General features: G+C 35.2%; 1 protein-coding gene across 3 annotated transcripts in view; it reads right to left on the bottom strand.

The window, feature by feature from the left end:
* The window catches only part of LOC120626800 (angiotensin-converting enzyme-like), a 125,260-nt gene that overhangs the window by 3,527 nt on the left and 94,347 nt on the right, over positions 1-27,386 (bottom strand). For 2 of the 3 annotated variants that reach the window (XM_039894549.1, XM_039894550.1), the window contains 5 exons: positions 24,208-24,250; positions 6,243-6,441; positions 5,009-5,176; positions 2,142-2,229; positions 1,720-1,860 (listed from right to left, as the gene is read on the bottom strand). In XM_039894549.1, the coding sequence (XP_039750483.1) occupies positions 1,720-1,860; positions 2,142-2,229; positions 5,009-5,176; positions 6,243-6,437 (592 nt within the window). In that variant the 5' untranslated portion in view covers positions 6,438-6,441; positions 24,208-24,250. The remainder of the gene's footprint in view (positions 1-1,719; positions 1,861-2,141; positions 2,230-5,008; positions 5,177-6,242; positions 6,442-24,207; positions 24,251-27,386) is intronic. The other variant, XM_039894551.1, reaches the window with a different exon arrangement.

Here is a 27,386-nt window from a genome sequence, read left to right as displayed (position 1 = left end):
TAAGGTGATACACAGCTCCATTGCGTGTTGACGGGCTTTAACAATTATTATAAGCTAGCTATTAATTTGATGAGTTCTATGCATACAGGCAAAACTAAGATTTTGTTTATATTCTACAATATAGACTTAATATTATATGAATTTAAAATATAATTATAATTATCTCCTGAATAATAATTTAAAGTCTTAATCTGCTTTACAATTTAGAAAGATTAACAATACGTTATCAAATGAGAGTCAAACCTTTTAAGATGAATATCAAAAAGCCATATAATAACTTTGTTACGTTAATGTAAGCGATTGTTGGAACAGTCTTAGTCAAGTTTGTCTTTCAGAAAATTTTAATGTAAATTTGTTGAATGTTAGAGAATGTATTTGTCTATATAAGATTACTTCACAATCGAAAAATATATCAAAAGACGAATTAATTATGCAAGAAATTTTATTAAATCAAATTTAAGTTTACGACGGTACTGCGTGCAATATAAGTCTCCGTCTATTATTTACAATTTCGTGGCTCATAATTCTTTTCATTATTTTTATATTTATTTAGATACAACGGAATTAGGATACCATGAGTTCCTGGGAAATACAAAAAAATATACTCGCAATAAATAATTTTGACGGGCAGAAACTAAAAACATGTGAAAGGGCCGAAATGCTTAGTATGAGCGTATCTTTCGCAATTGGCATTGGAAATATGCTAATTGTATTATCTTATAACGTCAAGTAAATAAGCCTACCAATGTGCTTCTTGGTGACCGATTAATTCACAAAAAACAAATAACAAAGTGTCATTACACAATTTTTTTTTTAAACCACCTAGAAAAAGGACCCTTCGTTATTATTGATATGTTATTAGTTTTGTTTATCAAATATTAATTTACAATCCACTATTTTGTGAAATTGGTAAAAGAATTATTTGGGGAAATAATAAATGTTATATCCATATTTGTAACATCCAGCACATTTGCAAAATAAAACATTTGCGAAAATAATATTCGTCAAATAATCTTTTGTAAAACGATTAGTTTGTGGAATGTGACGTTTATTTGATTAGTTTTTAAAACGTGAAATGATCATTTGTTTAACGTTATTTTTTAATCATTAGTGAACCGTGCCTCTTGATTGCCTGATGTGAGATTTTTTCACATATTCGATGGTATGAAGTATGGAATTGACAGAGTTTGTTATTCAACTTAGTATTTTTTTTTATTCTTACAAAAAATGGGATTAATTTTTAATCCACAACATATTTTAAGGAGCAATGCAAAAAGGGCGATACGATGTAGATCACATAACACGTACTATGACAGATAATATTAACCTGCCTAAAGTACCTAATCAAAAAAATATTTAAGCCTAAAAGCTTGATGATGCTCTTTTGACTGTAAAAATGTCGTAGTAAACTTTCACGCGTTTGAATGGGTGGAAAATCTTACACTAGGCACTCTGAGCTGGTGATGCGTTATTGCGTAAAAACTGAATAAGAATCCTAAAATGTCTAAGAATCTTAAAATAATAATAAATAAATAATAATAATAATAACGTGCGCGCAAGACATCCAGGATCTATTACGCTTAGCGTTGTGACGTGTATTTTACACATAGCAGTTTGTGTAACGCGTCGCAAAATAGGCGCTCGAAATACTGAGGTGTGTTTTGGCGCTTACACGAGTAATCTATCAAATTCAATAAAATAAAATTAATGAGGACATACGATTTTCTTTGGAAGCGTTTTTCAGTAGCGGCAGGATATTGTCGAGGTAATCTTGGATATCTGGTAGATGATTCTCCCATGATAGCTTCATTCGACGTAAAATCTCTTCGTCTGGTTGCCTTGCGATGTTGTTTTGTAATTCTGTTGAAGGACAATAAAAAGATTACAATTGAAAAAAAACGTCTATTGGTAAAAATATATGACATAGTTTTTTTAGTTTCCAGAATCATTTCGATATGATACCAAACACATAAGCCAAATTTTATTAAATCTCTGTGATCAATTTATATTCTTTTGAAAATATTTTTCAAATCGGATAAAGGATTTGAGGTGACATTCTTAAAAAATACGTCTGAATTGAAAACGAAAGAAGCTCGGAATATAATGTGACGTTCTGATTTCTTATTTATGGCATTGCTTACCTCTCAAAGTGCAAGTAGTATTGTATCCGCAATCATAATCCGTCGCAAAACGCAGTCTATTTAATGCCGTGTCGCCAAATGTTACCAGCTGAAACAAATGCAGTACAAGAAAAGGTCATTTAGCATGTGGTTGTTGAGGTTACATCCAACTTGCAGATGTTCTTTTATTTGGAGGTCCTTGGAGTTTGTTAACTCATAGATGAAGTCCATACGAATTTGGCAGATGTACGTCATCTTGAAGTTCAGTTTGTTCTTCTTCTTCATTGTTAACTTAATGAGTTAGGTAGGTACTCAGTTTGTTTACTTTCCGGGTTCCGTACTAACTACTTTAGCGTAGTATTACAGCCAATTCAGTTTAGGTTGGAAATTTGTGAGATAGACAACAGAAATGGCATCAGCAACATTCTAAACTCTTTTTTGTTTATTCATTTAAAACAGTTATCATATCTTTCATCAGTTTCGATACTAACTTTTAATTTATGTACTTTAATCCTGATCATATTACTAGATAAACAATAAAAAAAAACAATTTCCTATTTTTTATGATTAATCAGACTAAATATGTAAACATACAAATAAATGGGGTTGTGAATTTTTTTTTATAAGTTGATTTTGGACCTACGAATGCATACGTTTAGACGAGATGTGTTAAATACCATTTATTACGACTAGGTTATTTCACAATCTATGAATTTCTCAATGACAAGGCTTTTTTTTAAAGACAAATAATTATTGTAAAAATGATGATTTTGGAAAAAGGCTAGTGCTGCGTTTTTTTCGGCTTGTTCTCCGTAGAATGTATTTTCCAAACCAGTGGTAGAGTCTTTACAAACAGACAGACTTGACGTTTCAATATATGTTCTCAGAAACCAATTTTTCATGTTCGGAGCTTAGTTGTAATCATGTGTAATGGTATGTCAGATAATTAAGTGAAGCCGACGTGTCGTAGCGGCGATCTTAGATGGCCTGAATTAGTTTGCGGGAAGCCGTATCAATTTCACTAATTACAGCTAAGGCTGGAATAAGCAAAGGAAAATTGCTTGAGTAGTTAGTACTCATAACATAATCTAAATTATGTATGACTGTAACATGATCAGCATTATGATATTAACCTACTGTTTTATATATTTTGTGGGAACACTGGTATCCATCATCAACAGCGATATAATGTTCCGATGTGGGGCATCCAGTCTCCACGCTGCTCTAACTTTATGATTCAATATTTCTCAACTATTGGTTTATACCGGGAATCGAAATCAGGACCGCAAACGACTCAATTGTGATCCGCAAATCCGAATACGCAAACAACAACACCAAAGATAAGTACGAGGAACCTAGTAGCAAAAGCTGCAATGATGTAAGAACTTTTGACTGCAGCAAAAGCTTTCCATATTTCACAACCCCACGTCAACTGATTTATTTTTGTTTATTATTTCTCTACAGGTTTTAAACACTAGAGGTTTACGAAACAAACTTTTTCTTTTAGCGGCACATCTTTTTCGGTAAGATGGTAGATTAGATTAGTAGATGGTAGACTAGTCGTGGCCAAAGCCTCTTACCGGACCTTAACTCTACTAGATAACTAACTAAATAGGTTCCAAAATCCTGGGTGAAATCTTATTTGTAACGAACACTTTTTGTCGACTTACAGCGTATCTGGTATTTTACTGACCGAAGGTGTAAACAAGGGTAAGCTTATGGCTCTTAAAAATAGAATTAATAGGTTCGCTGCTTTATATTTTAAGATTTTCTCGCCTCTTAGTTTCTCTAAACTTTAACTAATATCAGAATTTTACTGTTTAAAGGAATTTAAAATTACTTGCTTAGTCATAGAATTCATTTCTGTTAATTGTAATTTATTATAATAATCATAAAGTTACCAACCAAGTTCTGGTTCCGAAACCTTTTGGAGCAAAAAGTCGCTTATAGCGAACTCATTAGAAATTCAACTTGTTTCTTGATAAATGAAGTTCATATTGAGCAGAGTTACTTATAAAAATAAGTCCAGAGGCTAATGGAATAAGTTTCAAAATTCCTGATTCTTGATACAAATCTTTTGACTTGTAAACAACTTTGTATTCGCCAGGATGGATAGCATGATTAGCATCCACGGGGATATAAACATTCTAATTCCGGGATAAAATCACACAAAGGATTTCGTTTTCAATTTTAATTTCCAGTTTTTTTATCCTTGTCGTGATTGTGTTTTAAAAACATTATTTTATAGGTGGGTGTTTTAATTTTTATTCTTTTCATTGTTTCTGAAAGTATTTAGCTTAAATCGAACTGGACTCTGTGTTTGTAGATCAGTTAAGCTGCTTGCTCGTTTACAACTGCCACATGTTTTCCTGTGAATGCATTAAAACCAGTATAGAGTTTATTTAAGATCTGTGCAACAGCGGAGTAATTAATTTACTCTCCTTGATATGAAAGACCTCCTGTACCTCTTGTTTTTAGCAAGTGACCTCCTTGCGTAATACAAGAAAACGTTGCAATTTTCACAGATTTGATTGCAGATTATAGCAAAGTTATCTAAAACTTCATATACGTTGGTATAGTTGTAAGCTTGTTAGTCACATTTTCAGTACGAGCACGACGTTATCATCAGTAACATGTGATAATAAACGTTACTAAAAAAGATCTCCGGAACAAATTGAAGCAGAGTTGTGGTACAATCCAGAACTGGAACATTAACAGGCGGAAGATGATGATGATGATGATTTTCTTCAAGTTCATGCTCGATATGCCGTAGGGATGGATATACATTTATTTGCATGCGTGTAGTTAGCAGCGTGTGATGTGATAGTTGTGGGTGTAAGCGTGGAATTTGGGAACATAATAGGGAGATAATATAATAAAAACCTTACACGTATCCACTCTTTTGTATCGAGCAGCGTGTCTCCCGGCTGTATAAGGAGTTTCACTCTACGCCTCAGCACATCATCGTCGGCCCCCATTGAATGCGCGGTGAATGCTGCATTTACTTCCGTCTTCTGCTTACGTGCAAATATCCCATAAGCTTTGTCTCGCTCCAACTGTGCAAAAAAGTGCCTGTACTCTTAGTACAAAATTTGGGTACACGCAATTTTCGAGTTCAAGTATACACTTGAACGTTACTCGAAAATTGCGTGTGACTTTGAAGTAGATACTTGAACGTAAGAGTAAAATGGATCTTATTAAAAATCAGCCTCACTATTTATATTAAAGCACGAGCTGAAGAAATTAAGGCATCCCGGCTGCTTATGGCAGTTTGTTTGAAAATAAAAATACAAGGTTTAAGACTCTAAACGAGTGATATTAGGTCCATTTTACTTTGACTGTATAGGGTTTTATATGCGAAAACAACAAAGAGCAATTTATTGATATGATACATTAGATGCACAAAGTGACCTTACATTTAATATCTAGCCGAACTGGACAGGCACTTTTAACTTACCTAGTAACTAAATCTAATGCACCTTACTACCACGAACAAGTTTTTACAATTATTATTTAAAAAAATATAATTAATGAAAAACGGAGAAAAATAAATAATCTAAACAAATTAATAACTAAGTACTTCTACTAAGCCTGCTGTTTTGCTAAAGATCTCGTATATAAACCTATTCCTATTATTTATTTTCTTATCGTAGGGAGATCTTGATTCATACATACTACAGGTCACGGGGAAGCGTGTAGGTTATGTCAGACTCTTACTGATTAAAACCCCACGCTGGTTCAACTCACTGTAATAACCGAATCTTAGACTAACCTAAAATTCATGATTATGTATGTACCTACTTTTGAGATATAAAGATAACGTTATAACGTAAATTTATATACAAGGTATCACTCGATCTAAATAACTAAATGTATAATGTACAACGAATTATATCTAACCAAAGCAAAGTTTTCAAAGAAAGTGGCAACTAAGTTTTTGTTTGCCCGGCACTTGAGCCTTCGTAATGAATTAATAAAACCTTTTGAATGGATCATCTTACTTCGCCAAAGATATTTATGCGTTTGAATTTTACTGAAATTAAACTGACCTCTTTTATTTAAACATAATCAAGGAAAAATACACGGTTATGTTTGAACTTCAATAATAAACTATGCTGTTACCTTGAGTGGGAGACCTTTACTGCTACCAAGCAGTTCCTCCCATGTAGCCTTGGCTCTCTGATCGCAGTGGTCCTGGTAGTCTAATTCCACCAAATCCACGAGGGAGACAAGCCATCTTCTGTCGTCTCCGCTCGGCTTTCCACTTGATAATACGGCGTAGAAGCAAACGCACAGAAGAGAAAGGGTCGGCCGCATCCTACTGTAACAAAACACAATTTTAGAAAGAAAAGTTATCTAGTTTCAATGAAATAGCTGAAGGTCTCGAAGGACTATGCGTAACTGGTTTTAATTTTATTTAGAAACTAGTTTATGTACGCGGCTTCGCACGCGATAGTGAAGAATAGCTAGCTATGGTTTACGATACGGGTTGTCGTTTTTAAAAACAATTTTTGCATCACTCAGGAACAGATTTTTTCTGGATGAAAGGTACCATCTCTGTGACTACGTGTATACAGGACTTCTTAAATATCAGTAGAGTAGGTAGCGTGAAAGTGTAACAAACAAACAAATATCCTCAGATTCGCATTTATAACATAAGGTTGGATTAGAATTAATGAGTAGGTATAGCTGATCATAATATAAATAAACTGCAGTAGAACAACTTTGAGGTATAACCGTGATTTTCGGTAACATCAACTTTTGCGACAGCCAATAGTTAAATCAATATTAGGACTCGGGGATACAAATAAGCTGTCGGTCAATAGAAAATACTTCCAATCCGCCAATTCTTGTTAATTCACAGAAATAACGACGTAACTATTAACGCATCATCAGGTTAAGGTCTAGATTAGAATTCAGTCAGAAACGAGCAAACTTAAACTTATCCGTATTAAGAGCAACCGACCGAGAACTGTGATGACCCAAAAAAAAGAACGCATGTTGACCGGATTGATTGCAACTTTTTTTTTTTTAAATTATCCAAAATTAAAAAAGATCTGCTTTGTGTTATCATGAATTAAATTATTCCAAGATTATGATGAGGCAATTACGTAAAGTTTAATTTAAGCGATAAGATTTTTTGTGTCCCATCAGTAGGCAATTATCACTCTGACAGCGTCAAAACTGCCCGCTAATGAAAGGGTCGGGGAATAATGACTGCCCTTCCTTGCAGTTCTTTGTTCACTTCAAAAGGTTCACAATAAGATTTAAATTAGAGACCAGGCATTCATAAAAGCTGGCGTCTATCGTCTTAAGAGGCTCAATCATATTTAAGAATCGTTATATTTGAGCGAGGATCACAATGTTTTATAATTTCTTTAATGTTTTAGTTTATTTACTAAAACATTTCAAAAACAATAAAGAATATTTATTAAAGATCGTTTTTAGATTAGTCTGCTGGTAATTAATCTAAAAACGTTCTCCAATAAATATTCTTCGTAGTTTCAGTAGTAGTTGAACTTTTTGTTCGAGCTCTAGTACTACCGCAATGCTATTTCTGCCGCCATGCTGAATTGAAAGAAGAAAGAAAAAACAATATTTTTTACATTGCGCTAAACATTATAATATTAACAACACCACATATGTTATGTGTGGCCCAACCTAGAAAAAAGGTGCCAGCTCATTGTGCTGCATGCCCCAGTGGGAGTCTACAGCGCTGATTTTCAGTTGGCACCTTGCACCAGGTGACACCACGGAAATGCGTAGCCATCTACTGACCAAATTTTAATATTTAATTTAATAAAAACTAAGCTAAAGTTAAGGCAAACTTATATAAAGTAACAAAAAAAAAATTGTAAAATACAGCAATTAAATGAATACTGCCAAACTAACTAAACAACTATAATAATAATAACATATTTCTAACATATAATTATATATTTATATAAGTTAACTAATTAAGATACACAGTGTAAAAGGTAGATAATAATAATTTAAACGAACTATATAATATTTGAAAATATATAATTGCTGAATTATGTTTTGAAGGCGTAACACCTACGCCCCAGGTTGCTGGACACAGCCCAGCACTTTACAGGTCGTGTTCCTTGCATGCCCTGGGCGATGGTGATGGATGCCACTCACTATCAGGTCAGCAGGCAGGTTGGTAACGTAACTGTTATTATAATAAAGAGTCTTGCATCCAGACGAGAAGTAATAATGAGGATATTGTACGTGTTTTGTTATACCCAGCAAGATTAGGTAACAGGCTGTATAGAAGTAGGAAATTTTAACAGCATTTGGCTAACCAAGCTGCAATGCGGCTCGTTTTGGGACAAAGCCGTCAAGATAAATAAATTAGTGAGCAAAGAGTACACTCAGTGGCACACTGGATGAGTTAACGAGCCTCGGAGCCCGCTTCGCTTAACGGTTTAGCTACTTTGAGAAGAAGTTGCAACGTTTATTATCTTTGTTATATAGTGCATAAGTAATTTAATATTTTTGGCAATAATTGGGGTCCAGTCATAATTCGTGAATCGTTTTTGGAGGGGACGCCCGGTGCTAATTTTAAAAGTTTTAGAGCGGCTATACCTACGCAATATAATTGAAATTAAAAAAAAAACTAAAAGCTGGTATTGTGTATTGGGTGGCCACGAATTACAATAAAAGACTGAAACACTTTGTTATTGACATTAGTATGACTTCGGATTTATCAAGAGATGGCAGCATTGTAACTCTAACGAACATGTCGTGTTGTCGAAATTGTGATTCAAGTAATACATGTAATGTGGGCCTTTAAGAGTTTGTTTACTCGCCACTTGAATAATCCTTAATTGTAATTTTGAAGGAATGCAGATGTAAGATTGTTCTCAAATTGTAATTACGCGGCATAAATGATTTGTCATATATATTACCGGCAGAATACCAGGCATCCAGATTGTGTGGGTAAACGTTTCCGTCGAGGAATTCCATAGGGACTCTCCCTCAACTATATGAAGTAATTGTCCAATATATAATAATAATAAATTGGACAATTATTTCATCGTACTCTGCTATGAACCTTACCTTTCATAGGAGACCTTTGGCTAACCTTTAGATTATTAACACAATAATGTGGGTACTACTTATACTTATACATTTTCTTATAATATAAACAACATTTATGCATTTGGTACATGAATAATAAATAAATAATATCGCTTGATCAAGCATTTATCACCAAACACGAAACGTTTGATTGAATATTCACGAGGTACCAGAATTAATGGATACAAACGTAAATAAATTTCAGTCTCCGATGACAATTATAAACAAACGAATAGTGATTTAATGTTGATTTGATTTTTTACCAGTTTATAATTATTACGCTATATGGACAAAAATCACATACAATGTTTCGTGGAAAAAGCAATAGACTATTCATTTATGATAAACATCATTTCAGTCTGCTGACGCCCACATCTGAAAATAGGCCTTTCACAAACTTCGCCACCACACATACCTCTTTCTCTTCTTGGTCCTCGGCCTACCTCTTTTGTGGTCAGTTGCTTGTCCACGATTTCCAAACGAGGACTTTTCTGTCCCAACAGCCATCACACCTAACACAAGCCTGGCAGTAGGTCATTTCAACATGGTGATGGTTTGGGCTACGTCAATGAATCTGGTTCTACTGTGGACATCTTTGTTTTGTGGTTTTCCTGAGATATGGGACTGTAAACTTCAGACTTTTGTTCTATACCTTGGGAACAGTACTTTGTTTGGATGGATGTAAGATAGCTACTACATTACTACTGACTAAGATATCTATGTACATTATGTTCGGTTCGGTTGAATCGGTTGAGTAGTTAAGGGGTGGAAGAGTAACAATGAAAAATACTCAAATTTGCATTTATAACGTCAGATAGGATTCATTATTTTCAAGAAGGAATACTTTTAAAGTACATTTGAATCGCCGTTTTGTTGTAGTCTACCACCGCAGTTCTGAAGACAGATTCTACCAAGAAGAAGGCGACAAGATACTCAGCATTGCTCTTTTCCAACATCAAATATTAGTTTTATTAATCATCTATTTTGCAATCGGATTCATTATTTTGGAAGCACCCTGGTTTGGAAGGCAGATTATAGATACCCGAGCTGGCTTCTAGCCAGCAAGAAACTCAGAAGTTATTCTTTTCTTACACCAATAATTTACTATTTATCATTATTTTATCTTGTGAGAGATGAAAGATTTCAAAAACGAATGCCCGTATCACTCCTGTAAATAAAACAGTTAATTACTTATCTTTTGCAAGTCTAATATATTGTCACGTCTCACGAAAGGTCCCTTTGTTAGCCTATACTAAAGGCCTCCTAAATTGTGAGATGCCTTTTGTTCCCGCGTCATATCACCTACCCGTGTGTGCTTCACTATACAAAATAACCTGTTTCAAATTTAGATGATAATTTATTCAGATTCTCTTTTTTTACTTTTTCAATTTAAGCAGATAAAATATCCTCGATGCTGGGGAGTTTTCCATAACGTTTTCAAAGGCGTGTTAAGTCTACCAATACGCACTTGGCCAGCTTGGTGGGCTACGGTCAAAATCGTTCTCATTCTAAAAGGAGACCGGTAACTTGTAGTTTGCCTGTAATGCGAAGTTATAATGACATACTCTTTTCTTAACCCGCGCAATGTGGGTACAGCACAAAAAAACAAGTCTGTCTTCAAACTTGACAGACTTGTTGCATTGCATGTTGGTTTGGGCATATTCTAAAGAGTCGACCAGCTAGCCTGTTTTGACTTCCCAAAACTTTTGAGAATGTTTTTGTAGGTAAAATAGACATCACATTTCGGTTCAAAGGGCGTAAGCGTGTTCCCCTTTTAATTTACCGCAACAACCAGCAAAAGATAGATGTTCAGTGGCGTGCACTTATTACACGCACTGCCTACCTTAAAAACTTTATGTACCTCGTAAAGGAGTAGGATGGATAAATGTTAAGGTATCTTCTATCTTTTACAACTACCGCTGTCAAAAACAATACGCATGTCACTCCATTTTTATCTGGTTATCGACCAAAGCGTAATAACTAAAACGTTACAACTACGTTTTAGTTATTAGAGTTAAATGTAGAGCAGTATAACGGCTAGATACCATTTTGTTCACCTCCCTGGAGCAGCGATGAACACGGTTTTAAGTGGCCGGTTCGCACCCTGACGGGCGATTTGCAAATTTTTAATTTTCGAATTATCTCTGGTTAGGTCTGGTTTGAGGCTTTGGCCGTGGCTGGTTACCGGACTCACCCGACAAAGAAGATTATTCTGTGTGATCTAATAGAGCTTATTAAAATAAACACATATACGAGTACGTACGGCACGTGTAACATTTTATTGAACTACAAAAGCAGCTAAATTCGACTTTATACATGAACAATAACCAATTAAACGGAATCCAATACAATTTACCCGATAAAAGGCATTAGGCACATGATTGAATTTTGGGCCTAAGCTTCTTTAAGCTTGGTGTTAACTTGCGAACTGCCCACCTATTCTCTATGTTCCTAACCAAAGGCTGCATTTCCACCGATAATGTACATTTATAAGTCTACTTAACGGATGTTTTGTTCGCTTTTATTATGTAACTAACTAGTGTAAATTAAAAAATTTCTTAGTGTAAAGTATGATTCAAAAACAGAAAAAATATGTTCTGTTGAATTTTTTTTTTATTCCTCTTCAAGTTAGCCCTGGAATGCAATCTCACCTGGTGGTAAGTGATGATGCAGTAAATCGCATAACGGCACGTTTTTGTCGGTAGGGTGGTAAATAGCCACGGCCAAACCACGCGCCACGCTCCCACCAGACAAAAAACAAACAGACAATGAATAATATATATTTGTTAAACCTAATTATTAACATTAAATGGTAAAGAGATTATTATTTACATACCTAAAAGACAAATACATATTTAAGAAAGAAACATGCTTCTAATAAAAATACGGTGATAGAACTATTTGAGGAATCATTGAAAGAAAGAAAAAATAAAGCAATTAGGGTTGGCAAGAAGGGCGCACAGTGTTGCCGTATTACAAAAACAAGTTTAACAAACATTAAACGGACGGCAGCCCTGTATCCGTTAAATTTTCAACGTGATGGGTTTCCGCCATAACAAGAAACTATAACTGAGCCTTTTTTAACTCAGGCAGAACTAGGATGCTATTTGATATCACGATTGCAATCGCAACTACTATAAATCACTACCCAAATACCAAAAGTGTAAAACAGTTGGGTCGAAATTTTCGGAAAGATGTTTTAATTCTATACAACATCGGACCCGTATTTATAAACTTACCCACCAACCACGGTTCCTAGAAGCCCAATCAGATTGAAGAAACGATATACAAACACTTTTATATAGTCTAAATGCAAGATTTCGATAAGTTTCTACTCAATCCATTGAGTACTGAAAGAGATAGCGTCAAACTTGCCGACAACAGTCCGCGCGTGTGTGTGTGTGTGTGTATAAGTGTGCGCGTGTATGGTGTGAGTGACTGTGTGTGTGGGGCAATAAAGGTGATTTAGTCGGGAGTGTTCTTAGCTATGATAACATGTTTTCACAACTCCTTGCCACAATATGGGTATCAAATGAAAGGGCTTGACTATTGCAATACTGTAAAAGATATAAAAATTCGGGAGCTTTCAAATTTTAATTTTATATATTACAAACTATTTGGTACATTAAAGAACTTCGTTAGAATATAAAACATATTATGTAGAATACTCTAGCTGCCATATATACAGTTGTCCCTACTCTTCCCGCTGGTGTCTTACGCGATAAGTAAGGGAATATAACCAAGAATGGGCAGCAGCGTTCTCTGTACTACCATCTACTGTGATCTCCAACCCGTCTGCCAGCGTTGTGATTAATATGGCAAACCCCCCCATTGGGAGAGAGATTAAGTCCTGTTGTTGCGGTGGACTGTTATAGCCTGTTGATGATGGACTCTAGCTGTTGTCCGCGACCATCGTCCACGTTTATTGCGGTTCTTTTACAAATAAATACCCATTGTAACTCTCAGTCCTTACATATACTGTTGCATGCTAGGTAAACTTAACACTTTGTTATAGTTTGCTGCGTTATTGCTGGGTTCTATCAGGTACGCTTGTTTATATAAGAGTTATCTGTGGAAACCTGTAATTAGTTTTAAGTCAACCAATTTGTTAACTATTTAGTATCTACAACTGTTGGTTTTCCAATTAAAGAAAAAAAAAAATATATATAACTTTATGCCAAAAATCAAGTTGATTGGTTTCTTCTTTAGAACATGTAGAAAAAGTCAAACAAACAAACATATTTTCGCATTAATAATATTAGTAAGGCCTACTAAAGCTGACACAATGAATAAAAAAAACTATTTTCAATGAAGGTGTATTAGTGGGGCACACAAAGAAGCTGCGTATCCTGGTGGAATGGCAGCCTAAAGTTCAGACCTACAGCCTTCATTAATGAGACTTCGACCCAAATAATTTGCGTCGGCATCTGATAAAGTGCGAGAGGCTTTTGATTGAATCTTGGGTATCGGAAATCATTGACTTGGGATTGTAACCTAGTTAAGCCCCGCATGTAAGTGAGTCAATCGTTTAAATAAATAATACATTTATTTATTATTTATTTTTAACGATTTTAAGACATTCATCCTCAATGTAATTATGTTATGCGTACCATTTTTATGAATATAATGCACATAAATACTTATAATATACAGTTGTGTTTAACCATATATTATAGACACTGAAAAACATTCATGTTCATCAAACAAATTTTTATCCAGTTGGGATCGAACCCACGGTCTTGGACTCAGAAAGCAGGGTCTCTGTCCACTGCGCCAGCTGCTGTCGATTACAGTATTGTCATAGAATAGATAACAAGAAAAATCCCATGACTTAAAACAACTTTGGTGGCCTATTATTGTAACCTTAGTTCCTTAAAATAAACGTGGCATAACATTGCAATAGTTATGCATTGTCATGCACATTTTATATGGCAGTTGATATAAACATCGCATATTGTTTCCAACGTTATGCCTGAAAAAAAGTACTGAAAGTATCACTATCATCATTAAATATCGTATCATTACCTATTCTCACTGCTATAGTCAAAGTCAAATATTTCTTTATTGAAATTATTATTATGCATATAATCAAAGACGGGGCTTTTGATGCAGAGATCATTTTTGGATGACGACTTGTACATGGTAGTGAGATGATGGCGATAACTATATTCGTAATAAATAATATAAAATAAATATTATAATAAAATAAGGTTTTTAATAATTTAAGTACATGATTTTAATCCAATATTATTGTAAAACGTAAACTTAAAACTAAAGCTGCGAGGGTTCCAAACGTATTTCAGCCAATTGATTAGAAAATGTTTATGATTTTTTTTACTAAAACCGTGATTTTTTATAAACTTACTCAGATAAATTTCATTTTATATATTTTGTAAAATATTTTATCTGTTTCTAGGAACTAGTTGCCTAAAGAAAATAAATGAATTAGAATAGGTCTTAACGCTGTCGCAACAAGGCCACACCACTGATTTATCGATCTTAAGTAAATTACCACAAGTTTTACTCAAAACGTTCAAAGTTAAGCCCAATTTCGGTATAGAGCCAGAATCCTTTAGAGATTAATTAACCACCCGTCTAAAGTTTGTATATCTAGAGTTATCATATAATACATACCAATCGAATCCGTACACAAACTTATTATTCTTATTATAATAAGGGAATTGAGGTGACGTAATTTTTTTAAAGTGTTTATAAAATTGTCCTTTCTTCAATTTACTTGATTACTAGTTGTTGGATTTTGTTATTATTTCATAACTGAACTACCGTGGTACCGTAACTCTGTAAAAAACTAAAACAAACCTATCCCTTGGAACCGTCTATTATTGCGGGATATGAGTAGTAGGTATGAGTATATGTGCTATTCCAGACTATAATCTATTTCACCCAGATCCGGTCAGCAGTTCTCAGGTGATTGATCTTCCGTTTCGCATCTATTATATAATATTAAAATAGAAGTAAAGATTGAACCGGCTGTAGGTATTACCGTCCGTACCCCGTACTCCGTCGTCTGAGCTCCTAGTGTAACTTATCAAGATAAAAAAACTTAGCTGCTGAGTAATTAACGTAAATTAAAGAGTAGGTACATTTACAGGTAGGTATTTTAGGTATAAATAAGACAGCCGATTGCCAAAGTGGGCAGCGACCCTGCTTTATGAGTCCAAGGCAGTGGGTTCGATTCCCACAACTAGAACATGTATTTGTAGTATTTGGGTGTTTATATGTATATTATAAGTATTTATGTATATCATTTATAAAAATATTCATCAGTCACCTTTGTACTCATAACATAATTGTTGAAGAACGTGGGGATAGGACTTGGAATAATACTATTTTTCACTTTTTACATTTGATATATAATCGAGCAGGGTTTCGCCCTACAACTACTTGATACAGAATGAATGCTTGAGAAGGTAATGCTTCTACTTTTATAAGGCTCAGGTATCGTTTACAATGTTGACAACAAAACGAACCAATAATAATATTATACGATATTAGTTTCCGGTAATTTATTTTACAAAATATATTGTTATTGTTCTATTTGAAAAACGTTAAATATTTACACAAGTATTATTACGAATTATATAAAGCAAAATAGAACTTTTAAAGCCATTCTATATTAATTAATTTTGTAGTGACGTCACAATTTATGGCGTAGCGTAGGTATTAGCCAGGGGAAGCAACCGCCAACATTAGCTACGCTTACCTTGGGGCTAGATGGCGATGTGTGTATTGTCGAAAAAAAAAAAAAAAAAAAAATAAACGAGGCATAACGTCGGTATAGTATGGGGTATAGTATGGGGCGTTTTTTTTTAACGCCCTGAAGTGTGTCAAAACACTTCATACTTATTTCGAGGTTATGCCACTTTAATTTGTAAGGGGCTTATTAATTAATTTATTTAAAGTAAACACTACATTGGGACTGCACTAGCACTTGGCTCATATACAACGTGTAAATGAAAACCGAAATAATACACCAGAGGCATTAAAGGTACATTATTTACCGTCTGAGACTCATCTGTGAAACCGAGACGTTACGACGTAATAGTTTTTGCGTAAACCATTGCCATAGTTTTTACTGAAAGAAAACCTATGGCAGCGCATGCAAAAGTAAAATCAAGTGACTCCTGTCATTTTATTAGATCCGCGTCGCGTAGTGTAGGTACTATGCGCGTGTTTGTCTGACCAAAATCACTTAAAATGTTTTGAATTAGTTTGTAAGTAAAAAAATACGCTTCTTTTAGTTTAGTATTTTTACTGGGTGATTCCTTGTGAAAATATACATATGCCCCCTTCGACAGTATTTCGTAATTCCGTTACACGTTGTATAATCACCATTTTCCCAATACAATAAACTTAATACAGGATACTAATAAAAACAGGAACCGTGGCAGATAGCCCAGTTAGATAGCCATAAAAATTGGCAGTTTTGTCTCACATATTTAGAGCTCGACCGGGTTAGGACGTCGTATGAACTAGTAACATACTTTACATGTTACGGGGAACGTTCAGTAAATATTACCCTTCAAGATTTCCATTTGCTGCAGCTCAGCTGGTTTTTAGTGGGACAAGTTTCAGATTTCTTAAAACACATATAGTATATTTATCCTCAAGAATTTCCCCAATCTCTGCTTTACTTCAAAGAAAACAGGTTTTCAATTCTGTTGTTTTTCTTTATTTAAATTTATTTCATCTACTCAGTAATTTATTATATAATTTTTTATAATAAGTATACAATTTCTGTGAAAATTTCAAATCTTTAACTATAACGATTAGTGAGATTAAGTCTGCTGACAGACAGACGGAAGGGTGAACAGACGGACTTCGGAGGCTCAGTTAAGCGATAAAGCTAGCAAAGACCGGCTTCAATATTAATATTTATATCGCTTAAAGCTTTAAGTTAACAACCGGCTAAGTTTGGAATGAGCTTCGTTTGGAACCATCGAAGCTTTAGTTTTAGGTTTACGAATATAGTTCTCGCCATCACTACTCACTACTATGTACACATTTCGAGTGTAAAGAACGCATCAAAAGTGCTACATGCCTATTTGATTAAAGAAATATTTGACTTGAACTTTTGAAAGTTTACATTAAAAATCAGCCGGTAAGTTATTTTTATCTGTCGGTAACTTTGATAGGCAATTAAGACTGCTATAGTGTGCAGCTGCGGCGAATCGCCGTGAAAATGAGATCACGCCTGGATAATATTGTTGATTAAACGCGCTTCCAGCTTCCAATATCAAAACATTGGAGCGGCTTCATATAATTTATACGCAATAAAGGACAGGCCGAACCAGGCCGCCTCGTAGGTGCTTTTTTAAAATGACTATTGAAACCTACTACTGTTCCATTTGTTACAAAATATCCTTACTATTATTCCGCTCTGTGTTTTAAGCGCAAAATTTAAAAAAAACTGTTTATTTCGTAATCCTCTCTTATTTTTACTATACTTTTTTGAATCTTTAGTACTTTTTAAATTTATTTCTTAAGAAAGCTTCTTTGAATAACGTCTAAATTTCATAATGCATGCAGAGTTAGCATGTAAGTGGGGTAAAAATTTATAATAATATCATTATGTGTATACAACGTTGGCTTCCTATTAAATAAATAAATAAACAAGAAATCTTAACTAATACTACAAATGCGCATATGTCTGTTTGTTAGTCTTTCTTTTACGCCCTAACTATGTAACTGCTAAACATGATTTTTGGCAACTATTTCTATAGTAAGTTGAAAGGACGGAGAGTAAAATAGACTACTTTTTATTCCAGGGTTTTCCTGAAACTGTTACCAGGGGGATTTTCAAAAAACAGAAATTAACGCTGACGAAGATCGTGAGGAACAGTTATTATAATATAAACGAGTATATAAGTATTAATATTATAAATGCGATAGCGGTGATAGCCCAGTGAATAGGACTTCAACTTCACTTTCGGGGGAGCGAGTTCGAATCCCAGCACGAACCTCTCACTTTTCAAAGTTATGTGCTTTTTAAGCAATTAAAATATCACTTGCTTCAACGGTGAAGAAAAACATCGTAAGGAAACCTGCATACCTGAGAGTTCTCCATAATGTTCTCAAAGGTGTGTGAATTCGAAAACCCCTTCTCATTGTGGGAGGAGACCTGTACACAGTAGTGGACCGGTAATGGATTGATATGATGATAGTGTTTTTGTTTATTTGTTTGTTTCCCCTTCCAGTACACCCTTAAAAAGCTACCAATCAACTTTATTCTTGGCATAGGTAGAGTTAGTTAATGATGGAGAGTATCATAGTGTGCTTTTTATCTTAGGAAAACCAACGGTTCTCACGGAATTTTTGAAAAATCGTAATTAACGATGACGTAGTGTGGGGAACAGCTAGTTTAATACTAAAACGTTGCCTCTCGCACTGTGGTGATCGCTATTCTCTTATAAATGCGAGGTCCCGTCTTCGATCTCCGGCGGGGAATAACTGAGTTTTCTCTGGTCAGGTCTGGTTCCCACCAGACCGTGGTTAGTAACCAATATACAAATATCTGCTATCCACCTTACCATCTAAGGAGCATCACTTACATCCAGTTGTGATTGCAGTTAAGGCTGAATTGCAGTTGAATAAAAATAAATACAAAAATACCATACAAAAATCTCCTAATGTGATTCGAGAGGAAATTACAGTGAGTGTATCGTGATTGCACACATTGATACGGTTTCTTAACGCGTCACATAAACTCTACATGGTGCAAGAGAAGGTTGCAAGATATTTTTATATCTCTTTCCGAATCGTTTAGTGGTACAATAAGCGAAGCGCTTGGAAGTTGTTCAGAAATGCAGAAAACGGCTCAGTGAGAAGAAGAAGTCTCATATTTCTTCCCCATATAGAGGCAGATGTAAGTGCATAACACATCCAAGAAAAAAAAAGATGGATAGTCAATTAGGTGTCGTGAGATTCGTGTCAGCATTAAAGTGTCCCAAAATAATGACGTCACAAAAAAGCTACATTTCCTTCTACGCGACTTACCGCCAATACACATGTTTCTTAAATTCCATCCGTTGTCGTTAGATTTGCCTTGGCTCTGAGTTAGAACAATCCTAATCCCTGAATGCGCGTAACATTAATATTCATGTCTAATTGCATAAAACGGGAGACTGAATACAATTACGCTGTTCGTTTGTTTCATTAAACAGCATGCAATTGCTGAAATTGGCTTGCGGTACGCAGAAACCAGCAACCTAATCATCACGCTGATAATATAAATGTAAAAGTCTGCGAAGATGTGTGGATCTTTTGTAGGTACGCAATTTGTTTAAATTCCCAGATTTGTACAAAATTATGCACTCCAATAATATGCATCCAGGACATAGCCCATAAGATTGTATATATACCAGAAAACTTCAGGCAAAGGAAGTCACACAGATTTTTTTTTTTGCCACTAACATGCATTTTGACGGCCGACTGGCGCAGTGGACAGCGACCCTGCTTTCTGAGTCCAAGGCCGTGGGTTCGATTCCCACAACTGGAAAATGTTTGTGTGATGAACATAAGTGTTTTTCAGTGTCTGGGTGTTTATCTGTATATTATAAGTATTTATGTATATTATTCATAAAAAAATTCATCAGTCATCTTAGTACCCATAACACAAGCTACGCTTACTTTGGGGCTACATGGCGATGTGTGTATTGTCGTAGTATATTTATTTATTTATAAAAAAAAAAAAAAATTGTAGAACGTGTTCCCCTACGTGGTGTTTCAATTAAGTTGTTATGGAGCGGATAAACAAATGCCTCATACACATCACATATAGTTTTTTGTGGTCCTATAGATGGCTATGGGCGGCGGTAACTTAACATCATATTGACCCGCCTGATCGATTACAAAATTACAAACACTTTTGAACCGTCAGGTCTGTTTGTTTTAAGTGACGACCATCGGTTCGATAGGCAGACTAAGAAGAACAACCCGGAGAGAAACTCAGTACAGTTGCTCTTCTCTAATATCAGGATTTTTTTCTACCTATCTTACATGAGAGCGAATCGGTCTGCTTCCAAGCAACCATAGTGAATCAGGGCCCAGATTAGTTATATTTTTGCATATAAATATATAAAAAATCTTACTAACCTAAATAAATATTGCATTGAAAGCATTTATGTGGATCAATCTATAATTTACTTCTTTTATTCATCTATGCTACAGGATAGATAAGTACGATGCAGAAGACATCAAGCTCATAAGAATCTGTGTTTATAAGATTTTGTGTATCTCTTAGACTAAACGCCAGTCGTTAGATTTGAGGGTAACGAGACGACCATGTGTCATCGTTGCCTCAACGCGATATGGAAATAAAAAAGAATGAAATCTTTCTTCTCGTCGCCTTGATGAAAAATGTGATATATCCCAGTATAAGAGGAAACATTCGCTTTGCTCGCTTAATATGCAGCTTATGTTACAATGGAAAATTATGTTTAAAAAAAGGCAAATAAATATATAGAATATTTTTTTAATAAATATACTGCGACAGTACAAACATCGCCATTTAGCCCCAAAGTAAACGTAGCTTATGTTATGGGTACTAATATCACTGTTTAATATTTTATGAATAACTAGCTGTCCCGGCGAACTTTGTACCGCGCATCATATTTTTTTTGATGAATGTTATTATTTTAATACTTATTATCCTATTCCGGTCTAAGAGGAATCCAAAAAGTCAAATATCATATAAATTGGTCCAGCCGTTCTTAAGTTATAAATGGTGTAACTGACTTTTTATGTCAACTCAGACGGGAACGCTGTCGAACGGGATAAACAGTATCCTATGTCCGCCTCCTGGCTCTAAGCTACCCACCTACCAATTTTCAGCCATATCGGTACAGCCGTTCTTGAATTATAAGTAGTGTAACTAACACGACTTTCTTTTATATATATAGATATACATAAATACTTTTCATATACAAATACCCAGACATAAAATATGAATCCTTACAAAAAAGAGTCGGTTCATTATAAAGGCAATCATACGTAGATTTGCCATTTACAACATTTTATTAGCAGATATAAAACAAAATAATATCACGGGATGAACGGGGCAGTCTATGAGTAAGGTACTCGTATCTTGAATAGGCACATTACGAAAATTATTAACGCTGGTGAAACCGCAAGGAATATTTTAACGATCATATGAAATTTCGTGAATTTTTTTCAATATAACAACTATAAACTAATAAAAATTAAGCCTGCCAAATTATACCACTAACAATTTTTAAAATAACTATGTAATTAACTTTTTGTTTGGCGGGAGTAACTAGTTTAAGCGATTAAACGTTTCAGTACGATGCCGCATAGAAGCTCAGACCAGAGAAAATTCAGAAATGATAAAATCCCACTTATAGCCCGAGAGGTCGTCACCTACGTACGTCACGGTAGCGTGACTACAAAAGTCACGCTACCACTGCACCGGTTCGGAAGGCAGAACTATTACGCCATATACGAGTAGATATGATTCATCCGTTTATTGTGCTTCTATTCTTGAATTGTTTATACTCTATTGCTCATACTATACATATGAGTGCGGCAGTAAATAAACGTTATGATCCTTTTTATGAACCGGGAAATAAACCACTCGCGGCCGTAACGATCGGCCAAAGAACTTATAATCGTTTGTACATCGTTAAAAGATTTGTTTTACTAAAAGTAAACAGTTTTGACGGATTGGTATTGTTAGTTGTTTACTTTGGAGTTTTTATTACTCAATAGATTCTACATAGTGAAGGATTTTTAACTGTTTAACTTGCTAATAGTATACAGATGTTATCTTTTAATATAAACGTTCTTTTGAATACAGCAGTATTACTATAATATTTTTGATATTTATTACATGTTTATTATACTTTCCTATTTTTTAAAACATGAAATACAGTCTCTTTTTAAGATAATACGGTTTTCAGCGATGGCAGTAAGGCCCCAGTGAAATAAAATAGAACCTAACTATGTTAAATTGCCAGTTTCAGTTTTGACAGCCGATTGGCGCAGTGGGCAGCGACCCTGCTTTCTGAGTCCAAGGCCGTGGGTTCGATTCACACAACTGGAAAACATTTCTGTGATGAACATGAATATTTTGCAGTATCTGGTTTTATTTTATTTTATAAGTATTTTGTGTATATAATTCATAAAAATATTCATCAGTTATCTTAGTACTACCCAATATACAAGGTGAGCTTACTTTGGGGCTAGATAGCGATGTGTGTATTGCCGCAGTATTTTATATTTTATAGTTAACTTGGCGGTAGAATTTTTACACATCCTGAGACACATAATGTAATTTTTTTATCTGTACAATTAAATATCGATCACGAAAATGACAGACTTGTTTAGAAATTCGATGCCCTACTTAGGGGTGAGTTTGAAAAAAATTATATAGCCTTTCCCGAGAATCGGGCTATCAAATGCAATCAAAATTTTCGAATCCGACTGATAGTTCCTGAGATTTGTGCTGTCAAACAAACGCACTCTTCAGCTTTATTAAAAGTATGGATATGGATATGGATATAGATACATGGCCTAGTTTTTTAGATACCTACCTTCGAAATTTGAATAACCTTTATATCAATAGAAGATATTGTATATTATACGTTTTAAAATTTGATATTATACCCGAGGTGTTAAAACAAACAAACACACCCAGCAAACACAAAATTACATTGTATTTACATATAGTTTCATAGTCATTCCAATTCATTTAATTTTGAAGTTATCGCGAGTAAAATAAAATTACACACTTCACCGATCACCGATTTAAAAAATAACAAATTAAAATGCTGTAGAACTACATCTTAATTGAATGCCACACATTTCCCATATAGATTGTACCTAAGGGATGCTTCAAAAACAATAACGAACTCCGACGAAGTCGTAAGCAACTTCTAGAACTTCGTAAAGAAGATGAGAAAGAAGCCAGTTATAACAAGATAAGTAGGTACCTACTTGAATCGATGACAATTCATACTCTTAGCAACTTGTTGCACCGAAACCCGGGGGAAATAGGTAATTGTAGGCCAACTACATGCAAATTGTTTCTAAATGGCCATTTAATTATCGTAACGGCTAGTGACGGTACCGTCTGGAAACATGCGCTCTCGAAGCGAAACGTTAAAATTAGATGGTTTTAAATTTAAGGAATTTTGGGTTTTCTGTCGATTTTTGACTGTTTTAAACGAAACCTAACTTTGTTGGGACACATAGAATACCCATTTACCATTCCAATTTAAAGTTAAACATTTTTTTTAACATATTTTAGATTGGTTAGCCGTAGGTACTGTTTTTATATTATTCATCACATTTGTTGTCACCTACTTAATTATTATGATAAATAAATGTATTCAACGTTGATTTATAGTTACATATTTATCATAATTCATAATTCATGAGTTTATATTTATTTTAATTCTTTCCCTCCTCCGCCATTTTGGGACATGTTCCTTGCATGCCCTGCGAAGTGTTGCTCTGGTTATATGGGATGGTCTGAAGCCAACGGGACATGCCCTGGTTTATTTTTAGTTTGGTTATACCCCCCTTTAAAAAGGGAGATCCCACATACAGTGGCGTGCACAGGGTTTCTGACCAGGGTATGCATAAAGCAGCTACATGACATTAAATGGAAAAAATCCCCTACAATACGAGTTATATACAATAATTTGGGTATGCAGTGCTTTTGTGCATGTATGAAGTGCACGCCGCTGCCCACATAACCTCCGGCTTGCCCAAGAGTCGGAGATTGCTTTAAAGCTTTTCCACCATACCAAAAAAAGGGGTCTTCCACGTGCCATCATCTACTTGATTCGTCAATTATTACTGCTGCTGACACGCACAGATGCTGCCCGTGCAGTCATTGTGTATTGCACTTAATTCTTGCCACGCACCGCACCGCTATGCGCGCCGTGAATGTGAAACCTTGACGTGGCTTTAATCAAAGTAATGTTGCTATAAATCTAAAATATAATATAATACTAGCCTGATTGGCCGTTTTATAGCTGAAGACTCGCTGCGATTTGAATCTGCAACAAATAAAAAGACAATGTTTTATAACTTTAATAGGAGTATAAGAGTTATTTACCGTCATAAAAAGTCTGTCATAATGTCGGCGCTTCCTCAAGGCGCGTGGTATCTATGAAGTTTTTCATGAGGATCCTCGAAAATACAAGTTAAGTTAGCAATTAAAGGAGCACCTACTTACTAAACTACCTTTATACAACTTCCAACTCGACTTGTAAATAACAATTATCAGCTTAAAAATAATAAAACAGCTATATGATAAAACAGCTTGAGTATGAATTGCTCTAACTTCATAGCTCAAAATTAACTAGACTGTGAAATGGTGATAACAAAAAAAAACCTGGCTAAGTTTTTTGTAGGCTCGCTAAGTTAACGAATGCAGTTACCACCATCACAATCATTAGTGTAACATGTTTAATGTATGAACGCTTCATAAATGCCTGTAATAACGTCTACATGAATAAAATATTTTTGAATTTGAATTTGAATTTAATGAATTATAAGCTTGAAGCAATGATAGCCCAGTGGGTAAGACATCGGCTTCCCTTTCGGGGAGACCGAATTCTAACTTTTGGAGTGACGTGCGTTTTAATTTAAGCAATGAAATATCACTTGCTTTAACGGTGAAGAAAAACATCAAGAAACCTGCATGCCTGAGCCTTCCCCATGTTCTCGAAGACGTTTAATATACGAATCCACACATTTATTGGAGTGGTTGACGTGGTGGACTACGCCCTGAGCCCAGTGGTGTGCACAGGGCTTTTGTCCAGGGTATGCATAAAGAAGGAAGATAAATAATAAATAAATAAATATACTAAGACAATACACACATCGCCATCTAGCCCCAAAGTAAGCGTAGCTTGTGTTATGGGTACTAAGATGACTGCTGAATATTTTAACGATTATAATACACTATAATATACAGATAAATACCCAGACACTGAAAAACGATCATGTTCATCACACCAACATTCTAGGAACCACCGAACCCACAGTCTAGGACGCAGAAAGCAGGGTCGCTGCCCACTGCGCCAGTCGGCCGTCAAAATGTATAGAAAATACTCCTTTATGAGACATACAAACATTTTAGGGTAGGCAGTGCTTTTGTGTATGAAGTGCACGCCACTGCCAGAGCCCTTATAATTCCGAGAGCAGACTCGTGCCCTAGAGTGGGCCATTAATGACAATGATGATGATGATTATTAGCTCTGTTTGAAATAATGCAGTCTTATTTATAATTCGCCTAATTTTATGAGCCAGAATAACACAAACACGTAGTAGTCTGAAACGGAATGATTTAGAACTCGACAGACGCGATCCGAGCAATTTATTTTATTGTGAATTTGATGTCTGACTCGTAAATCGTAGCTCGTGGCGCGTGTTCGAGGAAAATTTATTTATAAATAATTTTAACAAGAACCAAAACATGAGATACAATATAATTAGCTACGTGTAGTGTCTTATGGTGACGTCAGATTAGAATACAATTGTTACACTCCTCCTATTCCCGAGACACGAAGCAACTTAGGAAATATAACGGTTAACTTCCAGCAGCGTCCTCAGTGCTACTATTACCATTTACTGCGATCACAATCCGTCGTCAGATGCCATCGTATGCCCAGCGTGGTAAATAAATAATAAATAAATAAATACAGTACGACATTACACACATCGTCATCTAGCCCCAAAGTAAGCGTAATTTGTGTTATGGGTACTCAGATCACTGATGAATATTTTTATGAATAACATACATAAATACTTAAAATATACAGTGAAAATCATTGATGCCCATCACACTAACATTTTCCAATTGTGGGAATGGTACCCACGACCTTGGACTCAGAAAGCAGGACGCTGCCCAGTGTTCCCCGGGCGACAAAGCCAACAAGAAGGACATGCCGTAGTGGTTTTTCGTTTGGGTATACCCTTTTAGAGGGGGGAGTCCCACATAACCTCCGTCCTGCCCAAGTGTCGGAGGTGGCAATAAAGCTTTACCACCACGCAAAAATAAGAGGGTTGCTGCCCACTGCGCCATTAGGCCGTCAATTGGCAAATACTCCAGGTTGGATAACCCTTTAGTCCAGCAGTGAACTTTTATAGGCTTTTGATTGAGGACGTGTAGAATATAATAGTTATGATATCGGTTTGTAACGCCGCAAGTATATATACTTTTTAACATATGCATTATAAACGCACACAATGCCCAATACACGACGCTGATTTTCACCTATGACCCGAGTAACGAAACGGAAATTTACCTCAGCAAAGTCACATTTGCCATTAAGAGAAGCCACAAATACAGCGCCTGGTCATTGCACCTAGCGCTCGTAATAGGCACCTATGTCTACCTTTTCTCTAGCCCACACCCTTCAAAGTAAAATAAAAAAAAAGTAGCAAACGGCTTCGGCCGTGGCTAGTTTTCGACAAGCGATTTGGTGTTTCAGTGCGAAACTATGTAGAAAGCCTTTAAGGGGTATGATTTTCCCCGCTACCATCTGAAATGAAATGAGATGAAATTTATTCGCTGAACATGAGCTTTCATAGGGTCTTATTAAAATAACGTTTCATAATCTATAATTAAGCTTGCGAAATTTAAAGTGCACAAGGACAATAATTATGTCTGCAAAATCTTGTTGAGTAAGCATTGAAAAGTAATTAATTAAATTATACAGGTAACGTCAATGGTATCATAGTAATGTCAAATAATTTTATTATATTTCATTTGAAGTCAGATACTCGGATATTGTATAGAATATAGCCAATGCGCCAGATTTTTCATAAAAAGACGCGTCGGTTGATTTTTTAGACATGCATCTAATTTTTATAATTTTTATTAGTGTTTATACCTACACTTGGAGGAATTAACAATTTTATAAATTTAAAATGCATATAAAAAAATTCGGAACCGACAGGATTTGAACCTGCACTCTCTGGCAATCGCGGCCTGAGCGCTTTCTCCAATTCAGTTAGTATATAGATCAAATGAGTATATGCCTTTCACATCAGTCTTATAGCGACTATAGCGTCATCTAGTAGGAAACGTTGCAGTTTCGATCTACTTTATCCAGCCGAGCTCACTCCAGAAGCTTAGCAGGCCGCCCAGGTCGCCAAGTGCTTCAGGGAGTGATGCTGAGGAGC

This window comes from Pararge aegeria, chromosome 10, assembly GCF_905163445.1.
Source record: "Pararge aegeria chromosome 10, ilParAegt1.1, whole genome shotgun sequence".
NCBI lineage: Eukaryota > Metazoa > Arthropoda > Insecta > Lepidoptera > Nymphalidae > Pararge > Pararge aegeria.
This window is presented reverse-complemented; position numbering and strand designations above follow the sequence as displayed.